The following is a 10,668-nucleotide window of genomic DNA, read 5'->3' as shown; positions in this document are numbered from 1 at the left end:
GACACTGATAATGAGCTTTATTGTGAGTGGACTATTTGCAGTAAACTGGTCATTTTAACATCTGTTTTTCTTGTTTATTTAATTTCTAAAACAGGATTTTTGCACAGTTTTTTTTAACATGGAAAAAGGTAGGACATTGTTTGCAGCATGATGTTTTACTTTTCTTTTTCATTGTGCATTTCTGATATTAACCAAATAACCTCTCGTTTGCTTTAATTTTCATGCACATGTCATGGACCACTATTAATATCCGCTTATTACACGTGCATGTGTGGAAATCCTCCGAAGTTTTAACAGATATTACTGATTTACTGCCTGTAAAATCAATGTAGCGATAGTTCACAGAGCACCGGCGGATGTAGTGCTGAAAATAAAAGCATGATTTAAAGGATTTGGCGGATTGCAGCTCAGTTTCTCCCCTCAGACTGCTGATCACAGCTCCTGCTGCTTTGCGAAAGATTGGATCAACACTGCGTGTTTTTTTCCCTGTCATTATAAGATGTTTTTCCCTAGTAAGAAGCGAGGCAAGGCTTTTATTTTGTCGGTGAAGCCCCTCGCGGTTCCTGTGCGCCCTCCGGCCGAGCTGACACTGCTGCATTGAAAATTAGCTGGCCGCAGCCTTTCAGGGACTCCTCTTGCGGACCTCCGGAGACCACAGTGCAGTAAGTAACCTGTGCTCGTTTCCCAAAACGGACCGACAGTTTTGTGCCGTGTGCGCTTGTGTGTCCGACGTGTCAAGCAGTGATCAGACAGCTTTTTGCTCCTCGGGATCCCACTGCTCGTGTGTGGATGTGGCAGGCTGATACTAGTTGAATCTGGGGCGCACAGCTGGACAATTAACGGGCTGGACAGATGTAGTGGCTAATTTGCCATTTTTAAAACGGTCGCACCTTGATTTTCATTGTTTTGGGGAAAGATTTTGGCGCCCTTTTTTCTTCTTCAGATCACAGAAACACCTCCAGTTACAGTCCAGATTTAACTGGTCTACGTCGGGTTGGACAACAAACCGTATCCATTCAGGGGGCATGTTATTACCCTGCGACCACGCACAGAGAGCCGCGTTTTGTATTATAGCACATACCAGGCTGATACAGGGGTTGAAATATGTGGGATACATAACAATTGATTGTAAGGAGTTGCAGGTTAATGTGTAGCCACGCAGGCCCCCGTTGATTGGCTGAGACTGAGGGCAGAACCAGCTGTGCGTTTATGGATCAAAGGCCGTGTCGGTACAAACTTCACTCCTTTCACAGCGCATTTATTACTGATTTGGCATCATATTATTCACGCTAACTCGGGGGTTTGAGGCCAGGAAGTGCCCTTTAATCTCTTTCCAGCAGTAATTTTGTGTCTTATTGGGCCACTGAAGGCTTTTTGACATCTCGTGAGAACCCCCGTTGAGTTTAATTCAATTTAAAGCGACAGCATGCTTTCTGTACTGCACAGATTTCTTATTTAAGCCGATCCAGCAGCCATGCTTCAGTTCGAGTTCATTGCTGCTGCATGCCTTCTCACAGTTGTTCATCTGAGGCAAAGAACAAATCCAGATCAAGCTGGGTTGGAACAGCATGCTGCATGCACATCCACAAAAAAACCCCCATCCACTGGTGTTTTTCCATTGCAAGCCAGTTCTGTCTGCTTTCAGACTAATTAATATAATAAAGTTTTAGGTAAGTACCCAGTTACAGCAAATAAAGCCACAGACTTTACTCAGTTTGTAACTTTTTGGTTAAAAATGCCACTTTCCCAGCTGTCCTATACATGCAGGGTGCTTTTCAGACTGGGAGTTGGTGTGTGTGCCCAGTTGCAATTTGGTGTTTCGCAGTCCTCCTGTTAGGTCAGCCCTCACTTAGTCACATTATGCTGAATTAGCAGCGTGGCAAAAGAAGCATTGTGCTCCGCCAGTCCTCCCTTGCTGACTTTTGTCTGCAAGAGAAATGAAGCCCGAAGGGAAGCTAACTCCTCTGCTAAGTGCTGGAGCAGGGCCCTGGTGAATTAATTTCCAGCTTTTCCGGTCCACATGTTGACACATCCTTGGAAAAGGTACTGAACGTCGAGTTGCCCGAGATGCATTAATCAGAGTGTGTGTGAGAATGTTTGAAAGCACTTTGTCATAGTACATCTGTGTGTGTGATTCTACTTGTGGTAGAAACCACTTTGAAGGTTCAAATATAGCAGAGACACGGTAGCAGTTCATCCATCTATTTTATCAATGCCCAAGATTATTTCAAACTGTGACTCATGCACAGCCACTCTGCTGTAGTCCAGGAATATAAGTGTGGAAACGAAAACGACTATGATAAGTATTACCATGTGCAAAATCGGATACATTTATTGCGCCTGTAACATTTTGTTTCCCCAGATAAAAATGGCAGCCGAGCTATCCACTTCCATAAACATCAAGGAGCCCCGCTGGGACCAGAGCACATTTGTGGGTCGGGCTAAACATTTCTTCACCGTCACAGATCCCAGGAACATTCTCCTGACAAACGAACAACTAGCACACGCGCACAAAATCATCACCGATTACAGGTAACCAGCCCGCCCAGTTTTTCAGAAACAGGCTGTAAACTCACTGCCGGTGTAAAACGAGAAATATGATTTTACACGCTCGCTGTCTTGCAGGGAAGGTATAGTCTCTCCAGGGCTGACGGAGGATGAACTGTGGAGAGCCAAGTATGTTTTTGACTCAGCTTTCCATCCCGACACTGGAGAGAAGATGATCCTGATAGGCCGCATGTCGGCACAGGTTCCAATGAACATGACGATCACTGGATGCATGATGACATTTTATAAGTAAGATCATGTGCGAGTTAATTGTCAGACTGTCACAGCCACACCCAGGCCTATTATAGCTTCTTTTTAAGCAGCAGAGCATGTCCTCGAGGGAAATTCACACATGCTGGTTTAAATTTTGCTGCTAAAGTTTCACAGGGCTGGTGTAGTGCATGCAGCATTGCTGTTTTTGCTTATAGAAGGAGCCAGTGTTATTGGTGCTTGTTGGGATGATGGCATTCCCACACAGGAGAGTACAAATATCTGTTTACACCCACTGTAATGCACATTTTTAATGATTTCAAACTGTATTTTCAATTTACAGGACAACTCCTGCTGTGCTGTTCTGGCAGTGGATCAATCAGTCTTTCAACGCAATAGTGAATTACACCAACAGGAGTGGTGACGCTCCCATAACCGTCGGGTAAGAGGCAGCTGCTTTGGCGCTGATGCCGGCACATATTAACCCCTTAATTTAACAGTGCTGGTGTGGACGGTGGTTTTTGTTTGTGTGACGTGACCGGTGCCTCTTTTGTTCGCAGTCAGCTTGGCACAGCTTATGTGTCTGCCACCACGGGGGCAGTTGCCACCGCTCTAGGACTAAATGCACTAACAAAGGTATCAGTTCATCTAACCCCATCCTACATCTCCTATTAATGCTTTGACTTCAGACATGTGGGTGTGCTGGTATGAAGTTAGCCACACATGAATTGTTTCTCACTGAAAGCCCATGTTGTTTAGAGCATCACGCTCAGTAATCATGTTGTCATGCGAGGTTTTATTTGGACTTTGCGGCAGAAAGGCCTTTCTGTAAAGCATCTGAAATATTGGCGTGAATTCTTCAAGCTATGTTTACATCTGAGCTTCCTCCTTTCCTCCCGCTGCAGCACGTTTCACCGCTGATCGGACGGTTTGTTCCATTTGCTGCTGTAGCTGCTGCTAACTGTATCAACATCCCGCTGATGCGACAAAGGTAAAGATCACTGGTCTGTCCATCTGTCCATCCACTCTTAATGCAATATTTATACTAAAGATTCGCTCGGTCTCAAAGATGATATGATTAGAGTCAGTGTCATACCTCCGGTACAGGAGGAGCGACACACTGGCTTGATGACATTATTTAAATCGTCCTGAGTTCTCCTAACTGCAGTACTTTTGTGCTATAATGAACTGACAACTTGAGAAGAGCAGAGAAGTTTCATGTGTGTTAATAGTGTCAAACTCCAAGTTGGTTACGAACCATGACCAGAACATCAAGTTACTGAACCCTGGGCTCAGCTTGTTTTGATGTTCTGATGATTTGTTTTCCTTTCTTCAATGTCATACAGGAATAGTTATAAATGGAGAACACTGCACCTTAGTGAAATGATAATGAATAATCAAGCAGTCAGAGCTGTTTCATGTTTTTATAAGGACAATGCTATTTTGATTGTCTCTCCCTCTATCTGTTGCTCTTTTTCACAGTGCTGCTCCTGGATGGGTATTAAAACAGTAATTAATGCCCAGAAAGCTTTTCCCTGGAAACGCACACATTTGGGATGTCTCTAATTGTAAAAGGCATCGTTAAAACATCTTTTTTTTCTCTTTTTTGGAAAAAAATAATAATGCAGGGAAAGCAGAAATATTTCCTGGATGCTTGCAGCAGGTCGTTCACTGATAAGGGCCCGCATGGATTCTTTATTTGGATTCAGTCAGAGTTTCAGATTATAAATCCACTGTGATTGTGAGGTGCTGCTACTTGGGTGTCACCCTGCTTTAACGTCTCAGCAACTTCAAACTTAAGAGCCATTTATTTTCTTTCCTTCTGAATATGTTGAACAAGAAATGGGAATTTTCCTTAAACTTTCAGATTCCATTTTTGTCATTTGATATCTCGACTTCTCCTTGTTTCCTTTGTTTTGGAAGTTCTGTATGCAGGATAGTTAGCTGAGTTTGGGAGTGACTGCTAATCTCGGTAGCGCAGGGGAGAAACTACTACTACTGCACTACTGTATTCTACCAATGATATCATTTTGTTATGATAAAAAAATCAAATGCTTTTGAAAATATGATTTCAAGATATAAAGTTTAAGAAAATAAAATTCTGTTATGCTTTTGGGGCTTTTGCGTCTTGCATGGCCTCTACACCATTGGATAATCAGGTCCAGACTTTACTATAGAACTGTTAACATGTTCTCAGTTTAAGAGACATGACTTTGAGTGATATTTTTTGGTATTATTTGGATAGGAAAGTCTTTTAAGATCATAATTCATGCGGAGTATCTGTAAGCAGTAGGTAGAAGGCTACTGATGGAAAACCTAATGTGCTGTCGTGCAGACAAAGGTGCTAAGAAGTGCAAAAAGGTTAGTGATATAAATGCTAATAAGCAACTAGTTAATGACTGAAAATGTGTAGTTTACTATAAGGTGTCATTGTTCTGTGTTTTCAGGTCATACACTCAGATTTCCATACTTTAATTAAATCTTAAATATTTGTCTGCTCATTGCTGTTTCTGATGTATTACTATGAAGAACGGGGAGTTCGTCCATCTGTGTGAGGAGTCCCCGTGATATGATAAATTCATACATGTGCTGTTCATGGTTTACAGCATGCAGTGAAATTGCATTCAGTGTTTTCACTTTTATAAGAACACTTCAGTTGTTTTCATGAAAAACAGGTTTCCTGACATTTAATTTATCGAAGTAAGATGCATTACACAGCCTCTTCCTCCACTTTATTTCCCAGCTGTTGCTGTATTTCATTTCAGTTTCCAGGTTCTTCAGCAGGAGCTCTTGTGCATTTCCATGCATATTATTCAGAGCATTCAGCATTCACAGTCATCTATCTCCAGAACTGTTACCAGTTTTGCTTGTTGTCTTCAGAGAGCTTCAGCATGGTATACCTATAATGGATGAAAATGACAACAGGTTAGGAGAGTCATCAAAGGCTGCGCAGCAGGCCATCTCTCAGGTTGTGGTTTCCAGGATTCTCATGGCTTCTCCGGGAATGGGTATGGAAGTGTTTTCTCACTTTAACATCTGGCTTCAGATATTATTATTAATTTCAGAAATAAAATCAGTTTTCCTCTCTTTTCAGCTATTCCCCCATTTTTAATGAACCATTTGGAAAAGAAGGCCTTTCTGAGGGTAAGCACACGCCTGAGTTAAGACAAAATATGAGAAATGCATTTGTTGCATTAAATGTCAGCAAGTTAGACGATCATTAACTGCCTAGCTCCTTTTTATGATCACATATTAGAGAGACCAAAAGCCCCGAGTGCATGAGGCCGCTCACGGATTCTCTGCCGCTTTTGTGCCTCTCACTCATTTTTTTCTGCCTGGCCTTTTTCAGAGGTTCCCATGGATGAATGCACCTATTCAAGTCAGCCTGGTGGGATTCTGGTGAGTTGCCAGAGATAGTTCACCTGATACGTTCACCATCATGTGCAGTCTTCTTTCTACTACAAACACCCCACAATCATAACATAAGATCACACTGATGATAAATGCTTCCATTTACAGTGTAGTGTAATGCCCCTAATAAAATGCCCTCATAAAATTTGTTAGCTCAGTGGATAACGATATGAAGATGCTTTAGCCCGTGTGTGGCTCAATAACTTAATTATTTTTTACATGAAACTGAATCTGCTGCTTCCTTTTTTTTCTTTAATGATGACTCGCACATCATCACCCAGCTTTTCACTTTGTGCTTCCTACTCGGCGTTGCCTCACGAGCCCTCGGTGCGACCAGTTAAAGTCTTGTGTAACTCACATGACTGTGATCAGGACCACATTCTGCAAGCTAATCCACAAAAATGGGGAAGCAGGCTCCTTTTAGGAGAACGCTAATCCACACACTTCCACAATGTGTAATGGAAGTTTACATACATGCTTCATTACTTAAATAATGTGCAGATGTTTCTGCACCCACAAGGATGAAATTACAGTACACCTGGTGTTTATCAGTGCTTCAACAGTGCTTTGTGCTTTTGGTTTGCAGGTAGTGTATATGCCCTCCATTTATGCCGACTTTCTTCTAATTGGCTGCCCCTCGTAAATTGAAGGTGTGACATCACCTGTTAGTTTCTAGATTCCCATTTTGAAGCTTCGAGATGAACGTTTTTGTCGCTGCCATCTTGCTCGCCAGAAAATGGATGTGACACGGACTCTGGCTCTGATTGATAACTAGTTAGCTCATGAGTGTGTGATTTCCATATCTTAGGTAATCCTCCATTTTGAAACATGGTACGACCAAGATTTACAGAATAGGTTTCATTTTTTTATTTGATGTGCCCCTAAAGAAGTAATTGATCCCATAAACTCAGCAGTGTTCACAGAGGTCAAGAATGAAAGCTTTTCATGGAGATTTCTATAATCAGAGCTATCGCCATCTGGTGGCCTTCTGATAGAATGCAGGTTTAAAGCTGTTCCCCCTCCCTGTGATGTTATAGATCAGGGGTCTCAAACTTAAATGACCGGTGGGCCGCTGCTGCCGCTGTCATCTCGTTGGAGGGCCACTTTAGTGTTCAAGTAGTAAAAAAAAAAAACAATGAATCAAACAAGAAAACACCCACACATATTGTCTTGTTTGTTTTTTTAAAATTTCAAATACTTTTGCCCCCCTAGGCTGCGTGATTGAGACCTCTGTTATAAGTTATAGGTGGACAGATTGATCAAAATACAAATAATTTCAGTACCAGCACTGGTATTAGTATCAGACTGATATCAGTATCTCCCCTCAATAAGATCCTGATAAATGGACATTTACATCATTTTTTGAAATGATGTAAACCTTGTTTTATAGAAGCTTCCACCATCACAGCAGTGTGTCTGTGTAAATGTGTGAGTTTATGTAAACAGTTTGGTCCATTCTTCCCTACAGCGTTGCTTCAGTTCATTCAGGTTTGCAGGCATTCATTAATGCCACAATGTCACAGTATTTCAGTCAGACTCTGACTCGGCCATTGCACCTTTTTTCTGTGCTTGGGATTATCGTCCTGTCACATGACTTTCATGACTTTCACATGACTCTAGAACACTTTGGTATACAGATGCGTTCACTGTTAACTCAGTGACTGCAGGGTTTCTACAACCTGATGCTGCAAAACAGGCTTTCCAAATCATCAGCCCTCCACCATCCTCCCTGACAGTTGGTATCAGGTGTGCTGGTATGTTCTGGTTGAGTTGCTCCAGAAAGCTTGAGGTTTATTCAGATGCAACTTTGCAAACTTAAGCTACCATGTTCTTTTTAAAGAGAACGGGCTTTTTCCTGGAAACCTGTCCAAAGACACCATACCCGTTCAGTCTTTTTCTAATTGTGCTGTCATGAACTTCTTAAATTCAACATGCTGACTGAGGCCTGCAGAGTCTGAGACATAGTTCTTGGGGGGCTTTTGTTACCCCTCATCTATACTAAGCTGATGGGGCATTGTTATCACCTGGCCAGGCGGTGTGGACACGTAAGTTTGCAAATGTGATAACTTGAGAACCAAGCAACATAAGAGCTTTAAATTGATACCATAGGTGTATCTACTAAAAATCTCTAAGTTTGAATCTCGGTGAGCTCGAGAGGCCTTTAATTTAAAAACACGTGAGCTCATCATTTCCGTTTCTTGTTTTTCAGCCTCGTGTTTGCCACACCACTCTGTTGTGCTTTATTCCCTCAGAAAAGGTGAGTGAACCATTTTGAAGTTATTAGTAGTAAATCATCTTATTATTATGTGACTATATGCAGAGTGTGCATGAGTCTTTTTCTGCCAAAAAGGATGCATTACATGCCTACATTGTATGCATTTGACCCATTAACCCCTTTTATTTATTTTTTGCCCTCTAATCCAGCTCTATGTCAGTCAGCCGCTTGGAGCCGGAGCTGCAGGAGAAAATCCGTGCCAACCACCCAGGAGTGGAGAGGGTTTACTTCAACAAAGGGCTATGAGTGTGTGCAACCCCCCCAATCACCGCCCAACCTCATCCGAACACTGCCATAACACAGCTGCAGGCTCGCTCCTCACGTCTCTGCCAGCTCTCCTCATTCAGTGTGCCAAAGTTAAGTTTTTCTCTCCTCACCTCCACCGATCCAGATGGATATCTGAGGACTCCCCCTCGCTGTCAGCCTCTTTGTAATGAGCTGTTCACGTTTGTCAGTGATTGTAGATTTTACTGAAACTGCTGAAGATGTTCTCCAAGCGGGATCAAAAGTTTGATGTTTATCTCGACAGATGTTTAGTGGCCCATCGTAAGGTTTTCTTCTGTGCCATGTTTTTATTACTTTAATGTCTGTGACTTGTTGATCTTATGTTGCCATGAAACCACTGTCACATCTGTCTGCCTGGCGGTTTTTCTTTTTTCTGGTCTTTATTCTGACTAGTCAGATCTGATTACATTTGCCAAATCTGTACTTTTTAAACCTCTGTCAAGGATTTCAACCTCCTGGTGTTCACTTTAACTCACCTGCCAAATGAGTGATACTAAACAAGCCTTCTCCAGGGATACACCCTTTAAAATGGGATGTTATAATAGGCCAGCACGGTGCTATTTCATGTCTGAATAATCAGTGTTTATTGTTCTATTTATTCTAATTGCCAGACACGTGTGAACAAACCACTCTCTGGCTTGTTGAAAAGTATTCTTCTGCCTCTTTAGTGGCACAGAGGCTGTGTTCAGGAACACTGACAATAAATGTTAAATTCATATCAATCATTTCAGAAAAAACACGCTGGTTCTTACTTCTACCAAGCCCAATTCTAGTATGAGAGATCTAATAACAACACAAGGTGGCAGAAGTGTTTTTACATCGTTATATGCATTTAGAGTGTCAGATATAGATGTTATAGATGTTATAGACTTCTCATGGATGCTATTTGTCAACGCCACACCTAAATGGTTCATCTCGCTAACACTCTGCCTGCTTTGAAAACTTCAAACAGTAACACATTTCGAGTCCGGTGAGTTTGAGGAATGCACAAACTCCCAGCCAAAAAGATATCTGAAGCAAAGACCTCCAGCGCCCCCTTTTACTTTATCTGCACCTCAGTCATATCTGCACATGCCATGACCAAGTTCAAGCCAAGCGAGCTGATAAAGCAGGTAGATTTTACGCTCTGTACTTTTGTTCTGCAGTCAGGATTCAGATAACGCGTGTTTGGACACAGTTGATTAGCCTGTTGTGTCTAAAAGAATGTGTCTGTAAACTGTTGTAAACTCGCTTTCGGTGCCAGGCCAAGCGCATCACCGGACATTTTTAAAATCACGAGTGGGAGAAAAAAAGAACAAAGATTAACTCAAAGCAACAAAACTCACACCTTTAACCCAACTCAAATGTGTTTCTGGAACCCAGCGTGCATTCAACAAAAATTAAATGCTTTTGAAATATTTACAGACTCCTTCCCATATGATGTAATTTTTTGTGAGGTGTTTTTAAATGTTTAAACTCTGTAATCTCTTTGAATTTATCGCTGTAAAATTACAATTCTAGATTTTCAGTGTTTTCAGAGAGACGCCCTGGAGCTCTCTCCAGTTTATTTGAAGTGAAATTTGTTATTCTCGTGTTCATGGTGAATGAATGTAGCACTTTCCAATTCCAGCTGTTTGCGGTGTGTCTAGAAAAGCACAATGTTGTAGCAGATTTCCAAATGCTGCACATTTTTAGAACTACACCGATTTCAGTCCGTGCTTGATCAGTTAACTCTAACAATTAAGAAAATTCAATTTACCAAATCAAATGAAATTTCAACACAGCCAAAGCGAGACGAATCAACTCGAGAGGAAGTCATTTATAGCTTGCATTAATAATTTTTAAAATACTGTGACAAAGAATGTTTTCTGATTGTTTTGCAGTACACTGGGGTGATGTAATGTTTTGACTAACCAGATGAAATAAACTTGATAAAATCCCACAGCGAGGGTCGTTGTTGA

The 10,668-nt window shown here is 41.7% G+C and overlaps 1 protein-coding gene across 3 annotated transcripts; it reads left to right on the top strand.

Moving 5' to 3' along the window:
* Positions 1-112: 112 nt before the first annotated feature.
* sfxn1 (sideroflexin 1) lies at positions 113-10,649 on the top strand (the record flags this gene model as incomplete). Of its 3 annotated transcripts, none has more annotated exons than XM_082507854.1 (11): positions 113-662; positions 2,363-2,532; positions 2,626-2,796; positions 3,101-3,199; positions 3,318-3,393; positions 3,663-3,748; positions 5,638-5,765; positions 5,852-5,901; positions 6,107-6,156; positions 8,378-8,425; positions 8,593-10,649. In XM_082507854.1, exons 2-11 carry the CDS (start codon positions 2,369-2,371, stop codon positions 8,687-8,689), a joined length of 969 nt encoding a protein of 322 aa, XP_082363980.1. In that variant the 5' UTR covers positions 113-662; positions 2,363-2,368. The 3 variants fall into 3 exon arrangements, with proteins under 3 accessions (XP_082363980.1, XP_082363982.1, XP_082363981.1); XM_082507855.1 differs by lacking the exon at positions 113-662 and adding an exon at positions 683-2,043; XM_082507856.1 differs by lacking the exon at positions 8,593-10,649 and having other exon boundaries at positions 114-662; positions 8,378-8,429.
* Between the last annotated feature and the right edge of the window lie 19 nt (positions 10,650-10,668).

Source organism: Aulonocara stuartgranti (assembly GCF_965226115.1).
Source record: "Aulonocara stuartgranti genome assembly, chromosome: 2".
Lineage (NCBI taxonomy): Eukaryota > Metazoa > Chordata > Actinopteri > Cichliformes > Cichlidae > Aulonocara > Aulonocara stuartgranti.
The sequence above is the reverse complement of the archived record's forward strand: the minus strand, read 5'-3'. Positions and strand labels throughout refer to the sequence as shown.